At 40.1% G+C, this 24990-nt stretch overlaps 2 protein-coding genes across 2 annotated transcripts; both read left to right on the forward strand.

Annotated features, from left to right (window-relative positions):
- The first annotated feature begins 11660 nt into the window (after nucleotides 1-11660).
- On the forward strand, nucleotides 11661-13522 carry LOC113034187 (C-X-C motif chemokine 10-like). Its single transcript, XM_026188577.1, has 4 exons — nucleotides 11661-11764; nucleotides 12250-12367; nucleotides 12778-12858; nucleotides 13166-13522. The coding sequence occupies exons 1-4, from the start codon at nucleotides 11701-11703 to the stop codon at nucleotides 13212-13214; spliced, it is 312 nt and encodes a 103-aa protein (XP_026044362.1). The 5' UTR covers nucleotides 11661-11700; the 3' UTR covers nucleotides 13215-13522.
- Nucleotides 13523-18780: 5258 nt separating this feature from the next.
- On the forward strand, nucleotides 18781-20590 carry LOC113034203 (C-X-C motif chemokine 10-like). The gene is made up of 4 exons (XM_026188592.1): nucleotides 18781-18938; nucleotides 19455-19572; nucleotides 20113-20193; nucleotides 20416-20590. The coding sequence occupies exons 1-4, from the start codon at nucleotides 18875-18877 to the stop codon at nucleotides 20468-20470; spliced, it is 318 nt and encodes a 105-aa protein (XP_026044377.1). The 5' UTR covers nucleotides 18781-18874; the 3' UTR covers nucleotides 20471-20590.
- The last annotated feature ends 4400 nt before the right edge of the window (nucleotides 20591-24990 follow it).

Genomic DNA, 24990 nt, shown 5'->3' on the forward strand with positions numbered 1-24990 from the left:
TGAGCCAATCATGTGATTCAAGTGTGTTGACCCAGGGTGAGATCTAAAACCTGCAGGACACCGGCCCTTGAAGCCTGGAGTTCCCCACCCCTAATTGGACGGTCATGAACGTTAACATTCAGCAGGGGTCCCCAATCTCAGTCCACGAGGGCCGGTGTCCCTTCAGGTTTTAGATCTCACCCTGGGTCAACACACCTGAATCACATGATTAGCTCATTACCAGGCCTCTGGAGAACTTCAAGACATGTTGAGAAGGTAATTTATCCATTTAAATCAGCTGTGATGGATCAAGGACACATCTAAAACCTGCAGGGACACCGGCCCTCGTGGACTGAGATTAGGGACCCCTGATATTCAGCATGCTCGCTGAGGCCTGCAGAGTTTGGGGTTGTTTGTTGCAGTTTCTCTGAACATTGCAGAGTCTGACTTTGCGGCGAATTTGCTGGGACGTCCACTGTTGTGTTAAGAAAGACAGTTTTTCACATGACTTGCACCTTAGCACCCTCATATCTAAATATGATCACTTTAGCAAAAATCCAACATTACGGCATCCAAAACGTTAATGCTGTAAATTCAGAGTTGAGCGACAGGCTGGTGACATCACAGCGGCTACATCTTAGGTGGGATTCCCTCATTGCCTTCGGTTTGGCAACACAAGAACTTTTCAACTTTTGCGAAATATCGAGTCTCGTCCTCGTTTCTTACCTAATACTGACGAGCTTACTACGATGCACAGTCAGCACTTTCGCCATCTTTCCTTCATAGCTTTGCAATAACTTTGCAAAAACTTTATTTACAGAGGGCTTTTCCAGTCTCACCCCAGTGCATAAACATGCAGCACCTTTTGATTCTGTAATCTTGAATTGCAGCGCACACATCAAATATGACAGTCAGCAAAACGAGTGCCCGGACTTTATTCTTTTCAGTTCTGCTCAGAAACAGTGTTTTTTCTTTCATTTACTGATACAGAGAAGATGTGTGGTTAACACCTCGAAGCGTCGTAGGCATTAGCTACAGTTTATGAGCTCAAACCTCACAGTTCTGGTCTAAATGGCATTAACAGATAGAGAGTTTCCTGTAGCTGGGGAATCAAGAATCCCACGTGTTAACTGCACGATAGAGATGGCAGTAAGTGACAGTTACTGTGAAATAGGATGTGGGACCTTTTATGGTTGCATGTCTACCCAGATGAATAGCTAAGCCGAAGAGCTTAGTTTGTTTCCAAGTGGAAAGTGAAAAGGCGTAAGGTCTGAGACTCTAAGGTGGAACTTTTTTTCATGTCAACATAAACAAACAGAACATAGTCAGAAACGTGTACATATGTTCAAACCAGCAATGAAAAGAGCAGGAAGTGGAATAACCATGGAAGTGTGGGCAGGCTGCAGGAGGGGGGGGGTCTGAAGTTTCCATTATCGTCTCAGAATGATAAAAATGAGTCACGGTGACCATCACCCCCTTCAAACTTCAAATGTGAATCTTTCAAGGTTGAGGCTGCACACATGAGTAAATCCGTGGTCGGCCTGATGGTGGGTTATTTGTGGGTTTTGTGGTATTCAGGAATTTGGATTCTTAGTTCGAGTTTGCTGTTATTGTGGTGTCTAAATTTGGCTCTTGTGTTCACACCTTCATTATACGCTCGTAAAAAGCACTCGATCATCACAGTATACGCAAAGTCAGGCGTTCTTCAGGGATATTAGTCTGTCCAATAAAGAAGCAAAAACCACTGAATCCATTTCAGTTGCTTTTCAAATCGAACAGACAGCAGGTGCACTGGAGAGACGACAGCAAGACAACCATCCACAGAGGGGATGTTTTGCAGGCCGCAGACCTTATTCCTTTTATTGTTTTTGCTTGTGTTATTGTTTCTGCCTCTAGCCTGAGATGCTAATCCACTCTTCAGGTTGCACAGATAGTCCAACTCCTCTTCCAGGATACACGCTGTCATGCATCCGAACCAACCCTTCCTGTGACATGCTGTCAAGGAAGGGTTGCTGTGTCTGCCGGCACACTCTCAGTGGTGCGGAGGAGAAGCTATGAGACACAAGGAGAGCTACACAGGACCACAGAAGGACATCAAGAAAGCAGCAGGACTCATATCTGCAAGAAAGAACAGGAGGAGTTGGACAAAACGACCTCCTGCATGTTTATGACCAACATGTCAAAATCAAACAGGATGAAGGTCTGGCATCCTTTAGCAGGACCTGCGTCACTGGAAAACACCCGAACTGGCAGATCCACCTCTGGTACCCTGGTCTCTTCACAGATAATGGGAACAGAATATCCCACAGTTTCTCCAGACTTGTATCGGTTTTAAATGCATGCTTAGCTGGTTTCACTGTTGTAGTTTTGCTTTTGAGTTCTTGGTGTTTAATTTACTTAGGTTTCTTTTCTGGGTTCCCTTTGTATTTCCCTGTGTTTCTGTTCCTCCCTCTGTCCCATCTTTCTGTCTCTCTGTTTACTCTGCGTCTTTCGGATCGCTTCCTATTTTACTTTACTAACGACTAAAGTAGTTTTATTTTGCATCTGTCTTCCCAATTCCTTGATTGTGCTCACCCGTGATATTATTTGTAACTCTTCAGTGTACAAATAACCTGTTTATACATGTATATACACGTTTTAGTTAGCGGTTCTGAAAATTACCTAAATGGACCCTCAGATGAAGAATAAATGACATAATACACTTTACCATTATTTATTTAACAAAAGCATTCGAGATAGCTGCTGATCTTCCCAGGAGTAGATGTCCCAGCAACTTCACCTCAAGCTCAGACTGTGCAATGATCAGAGAAACTACAAACCCCCACCAAGAGCTACATCTCAAATCAGAAGTAACTAGATGAGGCTAATAGACAAATATGTGCATATGAACCGAGGTCTTTGTTTCTGTGATAAAAATGGTTCCAAATATCAAGGACACTGTGATGGCTTGATTTCAGAGATATTAATCTCTGTCTCTCTTCCACAGCATGTCTTTTATCCTGTCTTCCTTTTCTCACCCCAACCAGTCGCAGCAGATGGCCCCGCCCCTCCCTGAGCCTGGTTCTGAAGGAGGTTTCTTCCTGTTAAAAGGGAGTTTTTCCTTCCCACTGTCGCCAAAGTGCTTGCTCATAGGGGGTCATATGATTGTTGTTGTTTTTTTCTCTGTATGTATCATTGTAGGGTCTACCTTACAATATAAAGCACCTTGAGGGAACTGTTGTTGTGATTTGGCGCTGTACAAATAAAATTGAATTGCTCTCTCGCCAGCACACACATCCAGCTCCAGTGTCAGCTGTGTTTGTTGAGGGAAGTACAGGTTTATACAGTTAGGTCTATAAGACTATAACAATGACAAGTTTTGTTTTATGTTTTTTTTATTACTTCCTGAAATCCTGATTGAGCGGGTTCAGCTCAGGTGCTTTGGATCATCACGTCATGTGAAGCTCAGTCTGATCGGCTTTTCAGTTATTTGGCGGAAACTGAGCAGAGAATACAGCCCTGTAATTCAATTCAGTTCAATTCAGTTTTATTTATATAGAGCCAAATCGCAACAACAGTCACCTCAAGGTGCTTTATATTGTAAGGTAGACCCTACAATGATACATACAGAGAAAAAAACAACAACAATCATATGGCCCCCTATGAGCAAGCACTTTGGCGACAGTGGGAAGGAAAAACTCCCTTTTAACAGGAAGAAACCTCCGGCAGAACCAGGCTCAGGGAGGGGCGGGGCCATCTGCTGCGACTGGTTGGGGTGAGAGAAGGAAAACAGGATAAAAGACATGCTGTGGAAGAGAGACAGAGATTTATAATTGGTATTATTCAATGCAGAGAGGTCTATTAACACAGACCTGAGTGAGAAAGGTGACTGAAGAAATACTCAGTGCATCATGGGAATCCCCCAGCAGCCTACATATTACAACATAACTAAGGGGGGATTCAGGGTAACCTAAAGGGGATGATGTGACTGCTTCTCTCTGCAGTCACATCATCAGTAAACACTCGTGACCTGGCTCCTCCGACAGCCATACATGCCCGTAATGTTGCCTTCACCGTATTTGGCACCTTATCACAGATGAAGCTGGTTCAGATCATCAGCTGTTTCTCTCCTTTTTCTGTTTTCCAGGACTGTGCAGACTCTTTTAGATGTTTTCTAGCAAAGTCTAATCTGTCCTTCCTGTTTTTGAGCGTAACCAGTGGTTTGTGCCTTGTTATAAACTTCCTATGTTTATAAGTATAAAGCTGTCTTTTGATGGTAGACCTTGACAATGATACCCCTACCTCCTCATGTGCTTCTTAAAGTTCAGCATAAAAAGTAAAAGCTGTTTCGCTTTGTTTCTAATAGCAGGTAAATTTGTGTGCTGAGCTATTTTGGCACTTACAGCTGAGTTACGGCACATGCAAATGTTGTGTGCACACATGCTTGAGAAGGGCTAGGGAAAGTTGGCCAGATGTGCCACAAATTTAACAACTCATTTGAAATCTATGAACCACAGGATTGCCCATATATGGTAAACCTGTGGCCAAGTAGTGAGCCAGACTCACCAGAGCACTCTTAGTTCAGGCCCAAATGAAGTCCAACAATGTGGGTCACAATTTAGGCCAAACAGTCTGAGGTATTATGGACAAGATTTACTTGAAACACAAATGTAAAGCAGGATTTTTAGGGATTTGTTAAGCTTTATCTGGATGCAAATACAGGAGGACCTTGAAGTTCACCACAGGTTCCAAAACATTTACCTCCATAAAGGTTTTCCATAATTCCAGGACTTTATTTAATGCAGCTAAATGGCATAAAAAGTACAGTTTATCTGTTTATTAAAGGGCAGTGAACTGGGTTCAAAACTTGCTGAACAGAGCAGTCACTTTATTTTTCTAATCAGCATTTTGTGTGTGTGTGTGTGGGCGGGTTGCTGACCTTTTATCGGATGTTGAAAGTCGGGAAACTGAAGTGCATTTTCTTTGCTTGAAAAGGGTGGCATCTCAAAAGTGCCAATAATAGAGTACAGAGTTGATTTATGTGGTGAGGGCTGCACTGGTGGTCATGAGGAGGAAGTGTCTGCAGTCAAGTGTGCTTTCCTGAACTTAGCTTTTTTTAATCTGCTGGATACTTTTGATCTACTTTTGCAGCACACGGCCCTTGAAGAGAAAGAAAGAAAAGAATTGAAACAAACTTCGTATTTTTGGATCATCTGACTTGAAGTAAAGGCCAAGAAAAAAAAGGTCCAGAAGTCTGAGACATGGAGGTGAAAGGCTTCTATTCTGCATGTGATACTTAAAGCTTGAAATGCACTCAAGCTGGCATGGAAGTTGGTGCGAAACCCGATTAGATCAGATCATGATGAGTAATGTTTGAGATGCATTACTTTTTAAAGCTTTCTTCATTGTATCTCTATTTTAGGTTTTAGTACAGCACTGAGCCACTTTTCATTTCTTCCAAGAATTGGGGCATCATCCAAAGAAGAGCTTTGAATGTCTTTCAAGAAAACTGGAGAACTATTCCTGAAGATTAAGAGGGTGTGTTGAAAAAAGAAGGTGGTCATACCAAATACTGCCTTTCAAGCTTGTTTGAATCACATATATAAATCGTTTTAAACTAGCCATTTCCCATTTCCCTAAGAAAATAAGCAGTTAATCAGGCAAGGGTTGGATTTACAGAGGCAGCCTGCTTCTAGCAGAGGATGAACTGAGGGGCTGGACCAAAGCCCAGCCAAAGTAAATAAGGATCATTTTGAAATGTGAATTGTGCAGAGCTACACTAGTAGATCCCAAAGATACAAATATGTAAAAGAGTAGAATATGGCCACGTTGAAGAATAGGAGGAGATGAATGTCACGCTCTTCCTCCCTTTGAAAACTGAAAATAAAGAAAATGAAGTTAATTCCCAAGATTTAATTTTATGTGCAAACTTGTTAAGTTTCCATGTTAAATGACCAAAATTTTTCAAATACAAAAGCCACAAATCTCTTCACTCTGTTTAACCTGAAGAGAGGAAAGATTGTTTGATCAATGAACGGGACCTGCTTTTCTTTTCTTCCCCCGCAAGTTGATCTTCTGAAAGTGATTTCTATTTTGGTTTGCCAGCTGTAGAGATCCATGCACTCCTCCACTTATAAACATGCAGGAATGGTTTGTTTGAAGACTTTCAGTCCGGTTTCACAGCACAAAAAGGTGAATTATGGAGTTCCACAGCCTTTCGTGCTAAGACTGTTTCTGTTTGCATTATAGGTGGTTCTCTAGGCAGTATCATTAGAAGGCATAGAATACATTTTCACTGCTATGCAGCTGATACCCAACTTTATCTATCCATGAAGCCAGTTAACCAATTACTTAAATTGCTAGAATGTCTTAAAGACATAAAGACCTGCATGACATCCTTTCCTCCTTCTAAATTCAGGTAAGTTATTGTACTTGGCCCTAAAAGTGTTAGAAACATGTTGTCTTGCAAGATTTTTACTCTGGACGGCATGACCTTGGCCTCCAGTAACACTGTGAGGAACCTTACAGTCGTTTATGACCAGGATATGTCCTTCAGTGCACATATTAAACAAATATGTAGGACTGCTTTCTTCCATTTGTGCAATATCTCTAAAGTTAGAAAGATCCTTTCTCAGAGAGATTCAGAAAAACGAGTTAATGCATTTATTACATCTAGGATGGACTAGTGTAATTATTAGGTTGTCCAAATAACCTGCTTCCCATGTGTTTATACACCACTCTGTATTTAATTATTAGTCATTACTCATTCCTGCCTCTTTTCCACAGTGTCATTTTTCCAGTCTTTCACGGCAGATAGCTGGCCCTGCCTGAGCCTGGTTCTTCTGCAGGTTTCTTCCTTTAACCCTTTCACACATAGTGGTCACTACAGTGGACAGTTATTCAAAGGCTGTTTTCTTGTATTTGTGTCAGTGTTGATGGTATACACGCACATAAACCACTACATTGGACACTGATGTATCACTCCATGTTGTCCACCTAAGTGAACATGTAAAAGACTCTTTGAAAAGTACATGTTTAAAAAAATAAGGTTCAAAAATCAGATGAATAAAAAATACCTAAGAAAACAATCCTGATTGAGGTTGTCATAATTCATGCATGAAAGGGTTAAAAAGGGAGTTTTTACTTCCCAGTGTTGCTAAGTGCTTGAACATAGGGGTTGTTTGGTTGTTGGGGTATTTTCTCTATTATTGTAGGGTCTTTGTCGTACATTATAAAGCACCTTGAAGAGACTGTTGTTGTGATATGGCGCTATATAAATAAAATTGAATAGAAGAAGCATTGAAAAAAATCATTGCTCTTTGCAGACACTTAATGTTGTCTAATGCTATATTTGCAGCGATCACAATGTAGTTTAGCTAATAATATATATTTTTTAACATTTTGAGGCCTGACAGTGTTTATAACATGGCAAACCTCAGCCTGATATCTGAATGCTGCTTCAATTAAAGGGTACAACTTAAGGAAATCGGATTTTTGTGTGTAGGAGGGAAAATGATGAAACTGTAACTGGTTTTATGCTGAATAGGTGAAATAAATGCAACAGTTTTCTTTTTTATTTCATAATTTTTGCAGGGTGTGACAATGTACATGATCAAAACAAAAATTGAAACAATCACTTCTCCCACTCTGTTGATCTCCACTGTACATTTGAATATTTAAAGGAAATCCTATACACCATCAACAGACCTTTCTGTGTTCACATTCTTTCTGTGTCAAATTAAGGATTTTTCTACTTTAAGGAAACGTTACATTTCACACATGCGTTGGCATCCGCAGTTTCCTGTTTATCACAGAGATGGTGTGAAGTATCGTTTCTATGCAAAAGCACATTGGTGAATGACTCAGGATATAATTATTAGAGAAGCACTTTTGGTTTCGGCAATTAGTCAGTACAAACCAGCAGGTTTGAAACACAAAATTAGAGCCGGTAAAAAGATGTCGTGTTCATTTGTCTTCATGTCTTAATATTGATTGTGTAAATTAAGCCAATCCTTAATGACTCAGTCAATTCCTCAATCAAAAGAGGAATTGCCATAATTTTCTAAAAGTAGTAACATAAAGGTCAATCTTTTTTACTCGGAAAAATGAAAAGGAATCAACATTGCTACTCCCTTATTCTGTATAACAAAGAAATGGGAAACTGAATGTGCTGAATAAGATTTAATGCTTGAAATTGGTTAGGAAAATTACGATTGCATAAGGTGACTGTTTTGTCACCTCATGAGAAAAGGGTTCTCCGAGGAGTTGACTTGATGACTACAGTACAGCTCACCCATCATGCAGCTAAGCGTTTTTTTTTTGCATAAGTTAGCATAAGTTTTAGTTACCCTAATGCCAACTTAAACCTGAATCAAAGTGGACCATAAGTGCAAAAGTGACATAAAATGACAATGCTTTAGAAAGAAGTGCTGGAGTAAACAAAACAAAACAACTGTGACCTTATTGACCTGTGAGTAGCAGCGTCACAAATGAGTCTAGATATTTAATTTTTTAGAAAACCATCAGAAATACTTTATTAATCCCAAAGGAAATGTCCATGCCTCACCAGTTTGTTCTGTGCTACAGTTTGTAAAACAATTTTTACTGTATTGCTTTATGCTGCAAGGTAAAAACCTACAATATTACAGAGAGAACCGTAACAATCAGACAATCCCCTGTGAGAAAGCACTTGGAGAGAGTGGGGAGGAAAAACTCTCTTTTGAAAGGAAGAAACCTCCAACAGAACCAGGCTCAGGGAGGAGCAGCCATCTGCTGCGACTGGTGGAAAACAACACAGGAGAGTGTAGCCAAGAGTTTCTGGAGGTTGCTGGCAGTCATTAATGTCGCTTCGGTAAATAACAGGTTGATGTGGTTCACAGTAGTTTGCATGGAAAACGATAAGTTGTCTGCAAACACTCACAAAATAGTCGCTGAATGGGAGTGACACTGAAAAGTTCAATGCAAACTGGAAATAAAGACCATTCACCTGCAAAATAAAAGATGCGCAGTTTGAAGCACGTGTGTTGCAGCTGTAATGCACAATTTTTACTTTGAAGGTGAACAGTTTGTAGTTTGTGTTGCACTTTGTCAACTTTCCCTAATTTTAAGTTTCGCCATGTTGCAATTGTTTGTGTCTATGGAGACTCTAGAGACTAACTCCGGGAATCAGACTTTCATGAAAGCTGGACAGGAAGTCAAACACAAGAACAGTATAGAGAAGACATGAGATTTCCAAAATAAAAGCTTTGGTGCATGCTAAACGATAGACAGACTGGATGGACATGCTGACATCACCCACTGGTTTTGAACATTTTGAATCTTAATTTTGTAAGATAATCCATTAAAAATGCGTTTTAGAAGTGTTGTGGGTTATTATACTTTTTTTTTATTTTTAAAGAAAAGCATTTTTGATGGAAGAGGTCCAAAAGTGAACGAGGCCTTCCAGACACCAGTAGCTACAGCTACCTGTGCTGGGACGCTTGTCAGTCATTACAGCCACACATCAAATAAAGTCACCCCACAGAGATTTTATGAAGGGGGGGAAGTAGAAAAACATATTTAAATTTGGGTTTACAGTTGTGGAAAAATTACAAGGTTGGGAATTTTTAGACTTAATTACACCAGATCAAAACTGTATAATCAGAGCACAAACACTGTCTTTTATACAATGATTGAGTGGCGCTGGTGTTATTCAGTCCCTTCCTGTTATTCTCCACTGCAACTCCCCGAAATGCAACACAAGTGTTGAATGTTGAATTTATTACAGTCATTGTAGGCAGGTGAATGTGGCATGCTGCGTAGACTTTAAAAGCGCAACTTTTTTAGTGTTCTCTTCTATCCAACCACAAGATTGATTGATCAGGGGGGTCCCCAACATTTACTGCACATAGATCATTTTTATTTGTTGCTGGAATGTACATCTCATTTTCATATACGAGAAGCACAGTCTAATTTTAGGGTCAGAGACAAGATCCCCCATTTAATAACTTGACAGAAGAGGAAGTGGTTAGCAGCCCCTCAGAGGCAAATACAGAAGTGCTGCTGTGCCAAGTCTAGTTGTTCTTAAGCACCAGTGTTGTATTTTCTGTTCCTGATTCCAGGCAGGTTAAACCCAGTGTGAAGTACCAATACTAAATCTGTTCTGGCCTGAATTTCCACGAATCTTGACCACAACAGTTGCAGTTTACAGAACTGTCCAGTCATCAGTTTTATATCCATGCCTTCCTAAAGAAAAGCCATGATGCACCACCTTAGTATATGTTTTTTGGCCTGCTGGCCCTCCACCCAGTGCATGTTTGGTTGTACCTGCTGTAACTGATTGGTCATTTTTACAGCTATGAAGCAAACATCTGATCGCTGAACCAATTAATATTTTGTGTTAATGCCGTGAAAGCCAAATGGGTCACAATTCCCTTGGTTGTGGGTTCAAAGTGCACTATGGTGAATATAAGAGAGCTGAGCCTGAACAGAGAAAATGCAGTTTGTCTGACACCATCCTTTTCCTTTTCCAGAATAACTTCAAAGGATATTTGCTAATATACACGAATTGCTTTGTTTGCACCTGTTCAATAACACAAACGTCTAATTATCCAGTCACATGAGAGAAACTTAAGTTCATTTCATGTTTTTAGTTTTTGACTCTCTAGTACAAGTTTTCAAGCCTTCCCATAGTGTAAACTTGCAATACGTAGGTGTGTGTTTAATCTTTGTATTAGTTGCTCCCTGTTTTTTTTCGGTACTCCTTTGTGTCTTGTGCTTTGTGTGTACTTTTCCCTCCCCTGTGATTGTGTCCATTGTGTGCACCTATGTCTCATTTATTTGTATGTATAGAGTATAAATAGTGCCATCTTCCCCTTTTGTCTGAAACCCTTTCTTGTGAGTCTTCCTGCCTGGATTCTGTTTGTTGTTTCTTTTGGATTGCTGTGCACCTTCCCTGACTGGACCCTGACTGGAAAATGTTGCTTGAAAGCACAGATCCATCCTGCCTGTATCAATAGTCAAAGCTGGTAGTAATGGTTTAATGGTGTAGGGGATATTTATTTTTAGTTTAAATAACACGAGTGCTGTTTCTGACCATGTCCATGTCTTTATGACCACACTGTGCCCATCTTCTGATCGCTGCTTCTGTCTCACCATGTCACAAAGCTGAGATCATCTCAAACGGGTTTCTTGAACATCACAGTGAGTTCACTGTACTCAGCTGGCCTCCACAGTCACCTGATCTCAATCCAGTAGAGCACCTTTGGGATATGGAAGAATGGTAGATCTTGTGCAGCTGATAAGCCTGCAGCAACTGTGTGATGCTATTGTGTCAATGTGGACCAAAATCTCAGGGATGTCCAATCCAGCACTATTAGACTGATGAGGTGTCTGAGTTTTACCTCCAGCCTTAAATTTGGAGCCGACATCTAGTAAGCAAAGAAATCCAATATTAATTGTACACTACATTTACATTTAGATATAACCCTAAATACAATAATAAAATGTTATTATATAACAATATGAAATTATATTTATAATTTTATTTTATGACTCAGTTTTTTATATTGTAAGTGGTGATGAAATGCGGTGTTTGCCATATTTAGCTCAGTCAGCAAAAACTACAAAAAAAAACCGCCACAGAGTTTCCCTCCTTACTTCCTCTTTTTCAGCTTTATAAACCCACACTCGACTTCATTCACTCTCAGACTTTCACTCTTGCATCCTCACTGGTCCTCAAAGATCAAAACAACCATCACGAAGATGAACAAGCCACTGCTCCTGCTGGTCGCTCTGACTTTCTGCTGTTGCATCGCATCTCTGCATGGTAAGAAAACATTATTGCTTTAATTAAAAATATTTGTACATTTTGGTATCTCACAGGAGGGCAGCCAAAATATGCCATTTGATTTTGAGGGCATTATTTTATTCATATTTATCGTCTTTAAATGTATTTTATCTTGTCTTGGTTCACATGATGTCATAGTTTATTTATTCTGTTTTTTTTTAAATGCATTAAAGTACAGTACAATAAAAAAACAAGCTTTTTAAGTAGGTTGTAGGTATTACCCGTGACACTTGTTTTGAGTGTCAAGGGTAATACCTGACCTTAAAGACAGAGCAACAGATCCATTTACTGGCTTCTCTGGGGCTTTCAGCTGCATCTTAGTGCTTTGAAAAACTTTGAAATGGGACTGAAAGTTGCAAGATTTGTACAAACATATATAGATGCATAGTAATTTTGAGCCTTAACAAAGTCAGACTGGTTTAATCTACTAAAGACTAAAATAATAACTAAATCCTTTTTTACAGGTTTTACCATTAACACCTGCCGCTGTAGGCAGACGGTCGCGAATCCTATTCCTCCTAGAGCAGTCAAGAAGATAGAGGTGACTCCTGCCTCAGGACACTGCCCCCGAACTGAAATCACGTGAGTACTTGCACTGATCTGGAGCACTGGGTTGCACAGATTCTCAGTGGGCCGCAGGGTAAATTTAAAAAGAGCATCAATTTGAAATACTCTTTGGTATTAGCTACAAAGCCAGAGCGGGAAAGTTATGAGTACATTTTAGCTAATAATTCACATGTACTGTGCTAATCTAATGTTTTCCTGAAGCTTTAGGTGAAAGTTTATAATAGGAAGTTGAAACACTCAATAGAGCCCCTGGCAACTCTATTATAACTCTCACTGGTCTGATGTCTGGTGTCATTTTGGCACACAGATCTGTAAACTGAAAGCAAAAAGGAAAGTTGTGCTTCGATTTCTTACTTTTAAGTCTGTGTCAGGTTTAATCAAATGTGTGCAATGTGCTAATTTCTCCATTTTTAATTTCTTCACAGCATCACCGTGAGGAATGGTAACAGGATTTGTGTCGATCCAGAGGCCAAGTGGTTTCCAGGCCTTCTCAACACTCTGCAAAAGTAAGGAGCTTTATCACCTACAACACATATAATCACATTTAATAGACCCGACATAAATAACGTTTACCTAACTTGCTGAGAATATCTTTTTAACTGAGTTGCTGTTTTCAATGAATTTTGATGCTACATTTATCTATCTTAGCTACCTGGAAACAAACAGTATTTTTTTCACTCCTATGTATATTTATTGTGTCTAAAGGAAGGAAAACACATACTAGTTTACTGTATCTGTCACTGCTTTCTGATTTGTATGATTGTTATTGGTTATTCCAGCTATTCTGACTCCATCCTTTTGTTTTGATTACAGGAAAAAGGGCCTCCCAGCTGCTGAGCCAACCACTGTTTCTAGCTTCTGATCACGTTTCGTGGCATATCGATGCCTTCAGTCATCAAGCTGTGAATTACCGGAGGAAGGCTGACCCACCTTCCATTGTTTATGTCACTGTCTTTTTGTTTTGTATTGAACCTTTTTGCAGTTTCATTTATTTTTAGTGTTTAAGGGAAAAAAAATTACAACATATACAAAATACCATGATCGAAATGTGACCTTTTATACCTGATAGTATTAATGCGCTGTCTTACCATTTTAAAGAATGTATTGAAGAAAATGAAATACTGCAGTATTGATGCACAGATTTGAACTTTTATATGTTTTGTATCTGTTAGTGTTACCATTTCTTACTTAAGAAACATGTATTTGTACTGTTTGATTAAAAATGGATGATTTTAGCATGTTGGTTAAGATGGTTTTTGTCACTTTAGCACTAGGGTGCTATGACTTCAATTTATGTTGTAATTTGGATTTTTGTTTTTTTATATAAAAAAAGATAAGAATAAAGAACTGACAAAAAGACTTAAAAATGACATTTTATTGCCTGCAGCGGGTGTGGGTGGTGGTGATGGTGGGTTCGGGACTGTGTGGGAGGTTTAAAATCCTGGCTTTGATTTGTTGTCATTAAAATTATAATTTCGGCAACAAAGTTTTCTAAAGTTTTCTTTAAACATAAAAACACAAAGCACTATTCTTTGGGAAGTATTTACTTTTAAGGCAATAGTATTGTATTTTGTATATAAACAGTTTGACCCTCAGATAAATCTATTGACCTTGAAGGAGAGGTCAGAGGTCAAACATGACATGATGAGTTTCATCTTCATGTGGTCCTTTCTGTATGTTGAAAATCCACAATCATGGTAGAATTGTAGCTCCTAAGTTATATGGCTTTATATCAGTTTTACACCGATAAACAGTTGGGGACTTATGAAAAGTGTTTCTAAGGATAAGCTGCAATAACCCTGAAGATTTCGCTATTACTAATCAGGCTTTACATAAATGTAAATTAATTAACATTAACATTGCGAGAAAATGACATCCGCCTTTTGAGAACACTTTCACAGAATTGTATGTTTGTGTTAGAGGAATCGGTATTTAAACTTACCCATATGGAAAAGAAATAGTAAAAACTTATATGATTTACTCATGAAAGTGGCCACTTCCTCATTACTTTCATATATTGTTTTAGTAAGTATCCAAAACATACAAGTTTCATTATATAATTTTTCAAGGGATCTTATATCTGTTTTCACTCTTATATGCTTTTCATACAAGTTTCACACAAGACAGATACAAACTTTATAAGATTTATATATATCTTTTCCATATGGGTAGCCTAAATGCCAAACATGAGGCTAAGTTTGGCTTTGGTAAGAGCTGTTCACCACAGCTGACAGTTTTCCAATCAGAGGACGCTGCCTGCGGTGGATGCTTGTTGGACTGGAAACCAGTGTGATAAAGAACTGCATGCCACCTTCATTGATAACAGTTTTAAATGTGGTTCTTTAAAAACTCTCCTGAGAGCTAGAGTAGCACCAGCTGGTGGCCTGAAGACACATGCCCAGTTTTTGTCCTCTTACCTCACTCTACTAAAACAACAGTGTAGGGATTTTTTAAAATTCAGATTTAGAAAATAAAAGTTGGTCATCTGCTCTGAAAGTGTGTGGAACTCCTGACTTGCTTAACATGTAATTTTTAACAGTAATTTTTTAACAGTGCATTAAATGAGACCTTTTCTGCTGCGGTCGTGGCTCAAGAGTTGGGAGTTCGCCTTGTAATCGGAAGGTTGCCGGTTCGAGCCCCGGCTCGGACAGTCTTGGTCGTTATGTCCTTGGGCAAGACACTTCACCTACTGCCTACTAGTGTCGGCCAGAAGGGCTGATGGCGCAGTATGGCAGCCTCGCTTCTGTCAGTCTGCCCCAGGGCAGCTGTGGCTATAACTCTAGCTTGCCTCCACCAGTGTGTGAATGTGAGAGTGAATGGGTGGATGGCTAAAGTGCTTTGGGGTCCCTAGGGGGACTAGTGAAAGCGCTATACAAATACAGGCCATTTACCATTTTACACATAACCAAAGCTTCTAATACTGAAGAGTTCTCATTCCTAGCATTTGTTTCCATGTCTCACTATAGGATGTGCCTCCCTGTGTATTCCTCAGAAACACCTATCCCAGTCATGATTGGCTGGTGTTCGCGACGACCATGTGAGGCAGAGCCACCCACTCTTAAATAGCTTGCGCTATTACACAGTCGTTATTCAAAAAACGCTTGTGTAAATTAGACACGCTGATCCCCAGCACAGAGACAGAAGCCACTTTCAAAGCTCCTCAAGAGAGGCAGATATTATCCAGGCAGCTCATATAGTGGTGAAAGTAAAGTTTCAGTCATGACTGATGTCGCCCTTCAGCATTAATAATAATAATAATAATACATTTTATTTGAAAGCGCCTTTCAGAACACTCAAGGACACTGTAAACAGCAGAATAATAAAAGCAACATAAAAGCAAGCAGTTTACACAATCATAAAAGCATAAGACATAAAACAAAGTTAAAATAGCAGAGTGGAGAGGTTATGTGGTATAAGCTACTTTGAACAAGTGAGTTTTGAGTTGGGGCTTAAAGAGAGAGAAGGAAGAGATATTTCTTAAATGGAGGGAATTTGAGGAGCAGAGCAGCTGAAAGCCCTGCTCCCCACGGTGTCAAGACGGGGGGAGGGGACAGAGAGAGAGAAAGGGAAGAAGAAGATCTAAGATGAGGTGGTGATCTGAACCAGATCAGAGAGATATGGAGGAGAGAGATGATGAATAGCCTTAAATGTGTACAAGAGTATTTTGAAATTGATACGATATTTGACCGGGAGCCAATGAAGCTGCTGCAGGACAGGAGTGATGTGGAGCCACAGCTGTAAAAGCTGCTGGTCATGATATTGGTTTGGATATGTGGTGAGAGGGAAACATGAAGATGAAACCAGGAGATGTCCTTACTGAATCATCAGAGCTGAACAGGTGATGGAGAAACAGGTTTACCTTTTAGGTGACATGAATGAGTTGAAGGGAAGTTATGAACTGTTTCTGAGAGACAAATAACCCCAGGATCCTTTTCTATGTAGCTGACAGCTGGTAACTGTGCAGGGGCGGCTCTGGCAAAGTTTTGCCAGGGGGCCAGGTAGGGCATTAACAAGGAAATGGGGGGGGGGGGGGGAACAAAGAAATACTTTTCTTTCTTATTCTCATTTAAAATGTCTGGCTGTTATTAAATAATTATCTGAAGCTTACAACCAAAGTTTTTATCTGATGTACAACATATAGAAATCATACATATACCAACAAGACAGTACATCACTGTCACAACAGCGTTTGTTTTCATTCAAAGGCTTTATGGCTTTTCCTGTAATACCTGGTGGGCCGGTCTCTAGTCAAAATGCCCAGGCTGATTTTTTGTCCCAGTCCAGCCCTGAGTCCAGCTGTTGTACATCGAGCTGCATTTACAACCTTAGTTAATTCAGACAGGGAAATAACCTTGAAGTCAGACAACACCAACAGGCAGAGCAGCTGAGTGATGAAAGTATGTGCAGAGGCCAAAACCACAGCCCAAAAATCAAACTCTGGCTTTGGGTCACTTTAATTCCCTTTTTTCTTGATATTTTCATTTGATAATCATATTTAGTCAGTGCGCCCCAGGGCGGCTGTGGCTACAATGTAGCAGCCATCACCAGTGTGTGAATGTGTGTGTGAATGGGTGGGTGACTGGATGTGTAAAGCGCTTTGGGTCCTTAGGGACTAGTAAAGCGCTATACAAATACAGGCCATTTACCATTTACCATTTAAATTTAATTGTAAGTGTAAAAAAGCAGTAACCGTAAAACAAAAAAATTATGTAGGATTAATTACAGCAGATCTAAATTAAACCACAGCATAAACACTGGCTTTATCATAGTGATTGAGTGGTGTTGATGTTATTCAATCTCATTTAGTAATTTACCTGCACCTCCACCTAATGCAACAGAAGTCTTAAATGTTGAATTCATCGTCATTTGAGACAAGAGCTTATTTTCAGTGAATGCGGCATGCTGGGCAGAGTTAAAAAAAAACCCCACATTTTTAGGGTCCTCTTACCCACATAGCAAAATTGGTACGAGCCGGATCTTGCCCACACAGTGTGCTTACACATGGCCCACATACCACAAATAATGGTGGCCCAAAGCTGGTTTGCCAGAGGTGGCCCACACATGGGACAGCACAAGACCAGTTGCAACCACACTGCTGGCCCAGAACAGTTTCAGCTCTAGCCCCAGATGTCAGCCTAATGTGTACCTTAATCAAGCCATGTAATAACAACATGTGCTAGAACATAATAGTGCAAAAGTAACATGACGTAACTCTGTTCAGACAGCGAATGGACTAATTTTCACATTGCGCTTTCCTACTCTCCCAGATTACTCGCCTCTGTCAGTGCGCTCCAGGGCGGCTGTGGCTACAATGTAGCAGCCATCACCAGTGTGTGAATGTGTGTGTGAATGGGTGGGTGACTGGATGTGTAAAGCGCTTTGGGTCCTTAGGGACTAGTAAAGCGCTATACAAATACAGGCCATTTACCATTTTTACCATTTTATATACAACATGCCACATTCACCCAAACACACACTTTCTCACTACATTCATACACACTCACAACATACAGTCTGGAGGAGCCAAGGACTGAACCACTAACCTTCTGATCAGTAGGTGACCTGCTCCACCTCCTGAACTAAAGACACCCAGTGGTAAATATGAGTAAACCCTCACTAGGTTTTGGATCAAGTGTACACTCACAAACCTGACAAACCTGCATTTGAAACGTTGCCTACCATAGTATAGTATTGTATACTATAGTATTGTATAGTATTGCAACATGGCATTTGTTTCTTCTAACTAAAATAGGAGAACATAAATAGTGTCATCATTGCCAGACCTGGCCCACATCTGGTTGACATACACCCTGCCATGACACCGTTCAGTCAGAAGTGCCAGCTTGATGCCAGATCTGGGCCAGACCTGTCTGCTATGTGGGTATGACCCACAAAAGCATTTTGTGATTGATCAGGAGTTCCCAGTCTGATTCCAGCAGATGCAAATGTTTACTGCGTGTAAATAATTTTTATCGGTGTAATTCTGGGTTTTCCATTTCATTTTCAGGTATGAGAAGCAGTTTAATTTAAGGGGCTGAGACAAAATTCCCCCAGTCAAAGCAGAAACGGAAAAGGTTAACAGCCCTCAATTACGGAAGTGCTGCTCTGCCAAATGAAATATTTTACTTTATGTATTTATACTAGCAAGGTGCAACTGTTGAAGTGTCTGAGTGTATCTGAGCATCTTTACAGCCTTAGATTTGGAGCTAGCATCCAGTAATCAAAGAAATCCCCTATTAAATGTACTCAGTATTTACATGATTGGTAATTATATATTACATTTATAATGATTTAATATATAATTCTACATTTTTATTATATAATAATATGCAGTTATATTTATTATTTTACTTAATAATTCTGCTTTTATGACATATTGACAATATGTGAGTGATGACGAAGTAAGTTTCCAAACTTACTTCCTCTTTCTCAGCTTTATAAACCCACACTCGACTTCGTTCACTCAGACTTTCTCTCTTGCATCCTCACTGGTCCTCAAAGGTCAAAACAACCATCACGAAGATGAACAAGCCACTGCTCCTGCTGGTCGCTCTGACTTTCTGCTGTTGCATCGTGTCTCTGCATGGTAAGAAAACATTACTGCTTTAATGCAGTAATATACCATTTGATTTTGAGGTCATTATTTTATTCATATTTATCGTCTTACTTTAGTTATTCTGTTTAAAAATACATTAGACAGACAGATCGATAAATTATTGATCCCACAAGGGAAATTTTTATGTTACAGCAGCATGATAAAGAGTAAATATATACTACAGTCTACAGCACTCAGCAAATGACACAGTTAAATAAAAGTGCCACAGGCGCCTGGTGAGCGGCTTATATTGAGATACTGCAGGCATTTATATTTTTACATCAGTGATAAAAAACAAAGAATAGTAGAAATGTAGAAATATTAAAATATTAGTAGAACTATTAAAACTTTTTCCTGTAATTGAAAGTAAATATTGTTTTGAGTGTTTGAAGGTTATTACCCGAAGTCCATCTACTGGCTTCTTTGGGGCTTCTTACTGTTTCTTACTGTTTCTTAATGTTTTCACAAACTCTTTCCTCCTAAAATAATAGAAATGCTTCTTTTCAGGTTTTACCATAAATACCTGCCGCTGTAGAAAGACGACCATGAGACCTGTTTCTGCTAAGATGGTCAAGAAGATTGAGGTGACTCCTGTTTCAGGACACTGCCCCCGAACTGAAATCATGTGAGTATTTGCAAAGGTGACGTTTCTTAACGGTGCTTTTTACTCTCTACTGTAATGCATCACAGTTTATATTGAAAGTGTCTTTAAAGATTGCAGAGCACAATAAAATAAAGCTTTCTATAGAAATGTTGTGGAAACTTACAAAAATGCACACATTTGAAATACTCAAGTGTACTATATGTACTTTATTGTTGAGAAATATACTTTATTACTTGAGTATTTTATCTTCATATCTTTAAGAGTTTTTAATTTTAAGCTTTTATACTGTAATTTTAAACTTTTTCACTGTTCTGTGAACCATGTAAATGTCAATAAAGCCCTTTTACACTTTGACATTATTGTATTATAACTGGCACTGATGATGATGATGATGCAAGTTTGAAGTTACCTGCTGACACACAGAACTGTAAACTAAGAGCAAAAATGAAACTTTTACTTCATGTCTTAGTTTTGTTTCTGCTTCAGTTTCAATCAAGTTTGTGCGGCGTGATAATTTCTCCATTTTTAAGTAATGTTTTGAATCTTCTGCTTTCTCAACAGGATCACTGTGAGGTCTGGTGCTAAGATCTGTGTCAATCCAGAGGCCAAGTGGTTTCCAGGCCTTCTCAAAACTCTGCAAAAGTGAGAATCTTTTATCAGTCATACACTTATCACTTTTAGAATACATATGAACATTTCATAGAACCGGCATTTTTAACGTTTAGCTAACTTTCTATACAAAATCCTATTAACTTAGTTTCTGTATTTACCGGTCAAAAGGGGGGCATTTTTAGAGCCAAAACTAATTTGCTTATTTTGAGTTATTCTGATTATTAACTCCATCGTTTCTATTTTGAATTACAGGAAGAACACCGTCTCAACCACTGGGCCACGCACTGCTTCAACACCTAGCTTCTGATCACACGGCAGATCGATTCCTCCCTTCATCAATCTGAATTACCTGTAGCAAGCCTGTTGTATTCAGCCCGAATACAGTTTCATTTTCTCTAGTGTTATCCTTTGATGACAAAGGTATAATTCTTAGAAAATCACATAATCTGAATGTGATTTTTTTTTATGCTTGAAATTCTGATAGAATACTATTAAACTGCGCCACCTTACCATTGTAAGAATGTACTGAAGAAGAAAAAAGGACTGCAGTATTGTTGCACACTTTTCTCTTTTTTAATAGTTTGTATCTGTTAGTGTTGCATTACACATGTGTATAAGTACTGTTTAATTAAAAAACTGGTTTCTCTAATACTATGACTTCAATGTGTGTTGTATCCCTGAATTTTGACTTTTGACTTTAACAAACGCCACTTAATTTATGTAGACTTTTCAAACAGACATCAAACACATTACATCATTATATTGTCACCACTACAGAAAATAAACTCAAATATGAATATAAAGACTTACACGACTTTTGTTTAAATAGAAAAATGGCACTCTCTTATTAAATACTAATTTCAGCAAACTTGATGTGTATTTTGGACTCTTTTTCACCACTTGTCTGAAAGACAACATGGTTTTGTCGCCTTAATTATCTCCAATAAATATTTATGTAGTTTTTACTGTACTATAATGATGAATTATCTCACTTTTTTAACAGTTGGGGACCCATGACAAATGTGATAAACTGTGATAAACCCTAAAGATTTCGCTCTAACGTAATCAGGACTTTCACAGGATATTTGAGTTTATGTTAGAGGACTGTGTATGAACATACAGGGAGTGCAGAATTATTAGGCAAGTTGCATTTTTGAGGAATAATTTTATTATTGAACAACAACCATGTTCTCAATGAACCCAAAAAACTCATTAATATCAAAGCTGAATGTTTGTGGAAGTAGTTTTTAGTTTGTTTTTAGTTTTAGCTATTTTAGGGGGATATCTGTGTGTGCAGGTGACTATTACTGTGCATAATTATTAGGCAACTTAAAAAAAAACAAATATATACCCATTTCAATTATTTATTTTTACCAGTGAAACCAATATAACATCTCCACATTCACAAATATACATTTCTGACATTCAAAAACAAAACAAATCAGCGACCAATATAGCCACCTTTCTTTGCAAGGACACTCAAAAGCCTGCCATCCATGGATTCTGTCAGTGTTTTGATCTGTTCACCATCAACATTGCGTGCAGCAGCAACCACAGCCTCCCAGACACTGTTCAGAGAGGTGTACTGTTTTCCCTCCTTGTAAATCTCACATTTGATGATGGACCACAGGTTCTCAATGGGGTTCAGATCAGGTGAACAAGGTGGCCATGTCATTAATTTTTCTTCTTTTATACCCTTTCTTGCCAGCCACGCTGTGGAGTACTTGGACGCGTGTGATGGAGCATTGTCCTGCATGGAAATCATGTTTTTCTTGAAGGATGCAGACTTCTTCCTATACCACTGCTTGAAGAAGGTGTCTTCCAGAAACTGGCAGTAGGACTGGGAGTTGAGCTTGACTCCATCCTCAACCCGAAAAGGCCCCACAAGCTCATCTTTGATGATACCAGCCCAAACCAGTACTCCACCTCCACCTTGCTGGCGTCTGAGTCGGACTGGAGCTCTCTGCCCTTTACCAATCCAGCCACGGGCCCATCCATCTGGCCCATCAAGACTCACTCTCATTTCATCAGTCCATAAAACCTTAGAAAAACCAGTCTTGAGATATTTCTTGGCCCAGTCTTGACGTTTCAGCTTGTGTGTCTTGTTCAGTGGTGGTCGTCTTTCAGCCTTTCTTACCTTGGCCATGTCTCTGAGTATTGCACACCTTGTGCTTTTGGGCACTCCAGTGATGTTGCAGCTCTGAAATATGGCCAAACTGGTGGCAAGTGGCATCTTGGCAGCTGCACGCTTGACTTTTCTCAGTTCATGGGCAGTTATTTTGCACCTTGGTTTTTCCACACGCTTCTTGCGACCCTGTTGACTATTTTGAATGAAACGCTTGATTGTTCGATGATCACGCTTCAGAAGCTTTGCAATTTTGAGACTGCTGCATCCCTCTGCAAGATATCTCACTATTTTTGACTTTTCTGAGCTGTCAAAAACTTCTTTTGACCCATTTTGCCAAAGGAAAGGACGTTGCCTAATAATTATGCACACCTGATATAGGGTGTTGATGTCATTAGACCACACCCCTTCTCATTACAGAGATGCACATCACCTAATATGCTTAATTGGTAGTAGGCTTTCGAGCCTATACAGCTTGGAGTAAGACAACATGCATGAAGAGGATGATGTGGACAAAATACTCATTTGCCTAATAATTCTGCACTCCCTGTACACTGAAGAATTTTAAAGAGCCAGATAGTCCTTTTGTTAGAGGGACTAAACAAAGACAGCAGCATAACCCACATTATTTAAACTTATTTTTTTCTCTCTTTTTAAACATTTAAATGGCAAACATGAGGCTAAGTTTGGCTTTGGTAAGAGCTGTTCACCACAGCTGAAAGTTTCCAGTCAGAGGAAGCTGACCGAGTGCTTCCTCCTGCCTGCGGTGGGCGCTTGTTGGACTGGAGACCAGTGTGGTGAAGAACTGCATACCACCTTCATTGATAACAGTTTTATTATTAGTCCTTTATTTATCCAGGTAAAATCTCATTGAGATTATTTGACAAATTCTGATCTATCTATATAGTTTCTGTCTTCATCTACAGTGGAAGTGAATTTAATTTAATGTTTAGGTAACTGGCAAAACTAGCGCGCTAATTTCTGCTAACTTCTAACTCAATTATTATTAATAATTTAATAAATTCTGTTTTCACGGATACCGGGGTGTTAAGATAAGATAAGATAAGATAAGATAACCTTTATTAGTCCCACACGTGGGAAATTTGTTTTGTCACAGCAGGAAGTGGACAGTGCAAAAGTTATGACGCAAAAATTAGAATACAATAAGAATAAATACAGTACACAGCTGTACAGAATAGAATAAAATAATATACTATATACAGTAGAATAAAATAGAATAAAAATATACAATAAGATAAAAATATATTTTGCACATGTGTGGATGTGTGTGTTTGTTCAGTTAAAGTCTTTGTTGTGGAGTCTGACAGCAGTGGGGAGGAAAGACCTGCGAAATCTCTCCGTCCCACACCGTGGGTGCCGCAGTCTCCCACTGAAGGAGCTGCTCAGTGCTGTCACAGTCTGCTGCATGGGGTGGGAGACGTTGTCCAACAGGGATGACAGCTTAGCCGCCATTCTCCTGTCACTCACCACCTCCACTGGGTCCAGAGGGCATCCTAGAACAGAGCTGGCCCTTCGGATCACCCTGTTCAGTCTCTTCCTGTCCCCAGCAGAGATGCTGCCGCCCCAGCAGACCACACCATAAAAGATAGCAGAAGCCACCACAGAGTCATAGAAGGTCTTCAGGAGTGGGCCCTCCACCCCAAACGACCTGAGTCTCCGCAGCAGGTACAACCTGCTCTGCCCTTTCCTGTAGAGGGCGTCTGAGTTATGAGTCCAGTCCAGTCTATTGTTCAGATGAACACCAAGGTACCTGTAGCTGTCCACAGCCTCAATGTCCATACCTTGGATGTTCAGTGGTTGCAGTGGAGAATGCTTGTGCCTGCGGAAGTCTACCACCAGCTCCTTGGTTTTACTGGCGTTGATCTGGAGGTAGTTCAGCTGGCACCAGTCCACAAAGTCTTGAGTCAGTCCTCTGTACTCCTTGTCATCCCCATCAGTGATTAGGCCGACTATTGCAGAGTCATCAGAGAACTTCTGCAGGAAGCACTGGGTGGAATTGTGGGAGAAGTCTGCAGTGTAGATGGTGAAGAGGAACGGAGCCAGAACAGTTCCCTGTGGGGCCCCCGTACTGCAGACGACCCTGTCCGACACACAGCCCTGAGTCCTCACATACTGTGGTCGGTCGGTGAGGTAGTCCAGGATCCAGGTAGTGAGGTGATGGTCCACTCCAGAGTTCACCAGCTTGTCCTTTAGAACCGAGGGAAGAATGGTGTTGAAGGCACTGGAGAAATCAAAGAACATGATTCTCACAGTGCTTCCAGCGGTCTCCAGGTGAGCGAGGGAACGATGTAGGAGGTGAATGACGGCATCATCTGCTCCAATGCCAGGCTGGTAGGCAAACTGAAGTGGGTCCAGTGATGAGCTTGTTAGGCGCCGAAGCTGAGCCAGGACCAACCGCTCCAGGGTCTTCATCAGGTGGGATGTCAGAGCCACCGGCCTGTAGCTGTTGAGGTCCTTGGGGCGTGAAGTCTTTGGCACTGGTACAACACAGGAGGTTTTCCAGAGCTGTGGGACTCTTCCCAACCTCAGGCTCAGGTTGAAGAGGTGCTCCATCACCCCACACAGTTGGTCCGCGCAGGACCTGACGACCCTCGAGCTGATGCCATCTGGGCCCGCTGCCTTCTTGCCATTAATCCTCCTCAGTTCCCTCCTAACCTGGGTGGTTGAGAGAGACAGGCTGG

This window comes from Astatotilapia calliptera, chromosome 12 (genome assembly GCF_900246225.1).
Source record: "Astatotilapia calliptera chromosome 12, fAstCal1.2, whole genome shotgun sequence".
Classification (NCBI taxonomy): domain Eukaryota; kingdom Metazoa; phylum Chordata; class Actinopteri; order Cichliformes; family Cichlidae; genus Astatotilapia; species Astatotilapia calliptera.

Excerpts from the sequence above, each read along its gene's own strand:
- LOC113034187 (XM_026188577.1), top strand. The coding sequence starts at position 11,701 with ATGAACAAGCCACTGCTCCTGCTGGTCGCTCTGACTTTCTGCTGTTGC. Across the intron at positions 11,765-12,249 it reads TTGCATCGCATCTCTGCATG|GTTTTACCATTAACACCTGC; the intron begins GTAAGAAAACAT and ends CCTTTTTTACAG. Across the intron at positions 12,859-13,165 it reads CTTCTCAACACTCTGCAAAA|GAAAAAGGGCCTCCCAGCTG; the intron begins GTAAGGAGCTTT and ends TTTTGATTACAG.
- LOC113034203 (XM_026188592.1), top strand. The coding sequence starts at position 18,875 with ATGAACAAGCCACTGCTCCTGCTGGTCGCTCTGACTTTCTGCTGTTGC. Across the intron at positions 18,939-19,454 it reads TTGCATCGTGTCTCTGCATG|GTTTTACCATAAATACCTGC; the intron begins GTAAGAAAACAT and ends GCTTCTTTTCAG. Across the intron at positions 19,573-20,112 it reads TGCCCCCGAACTGAAATCAT|GATCACTGTGAGGTCTGGTG; the intron begins GTGAGTATTTGC and ends CTTTCTCAACAG.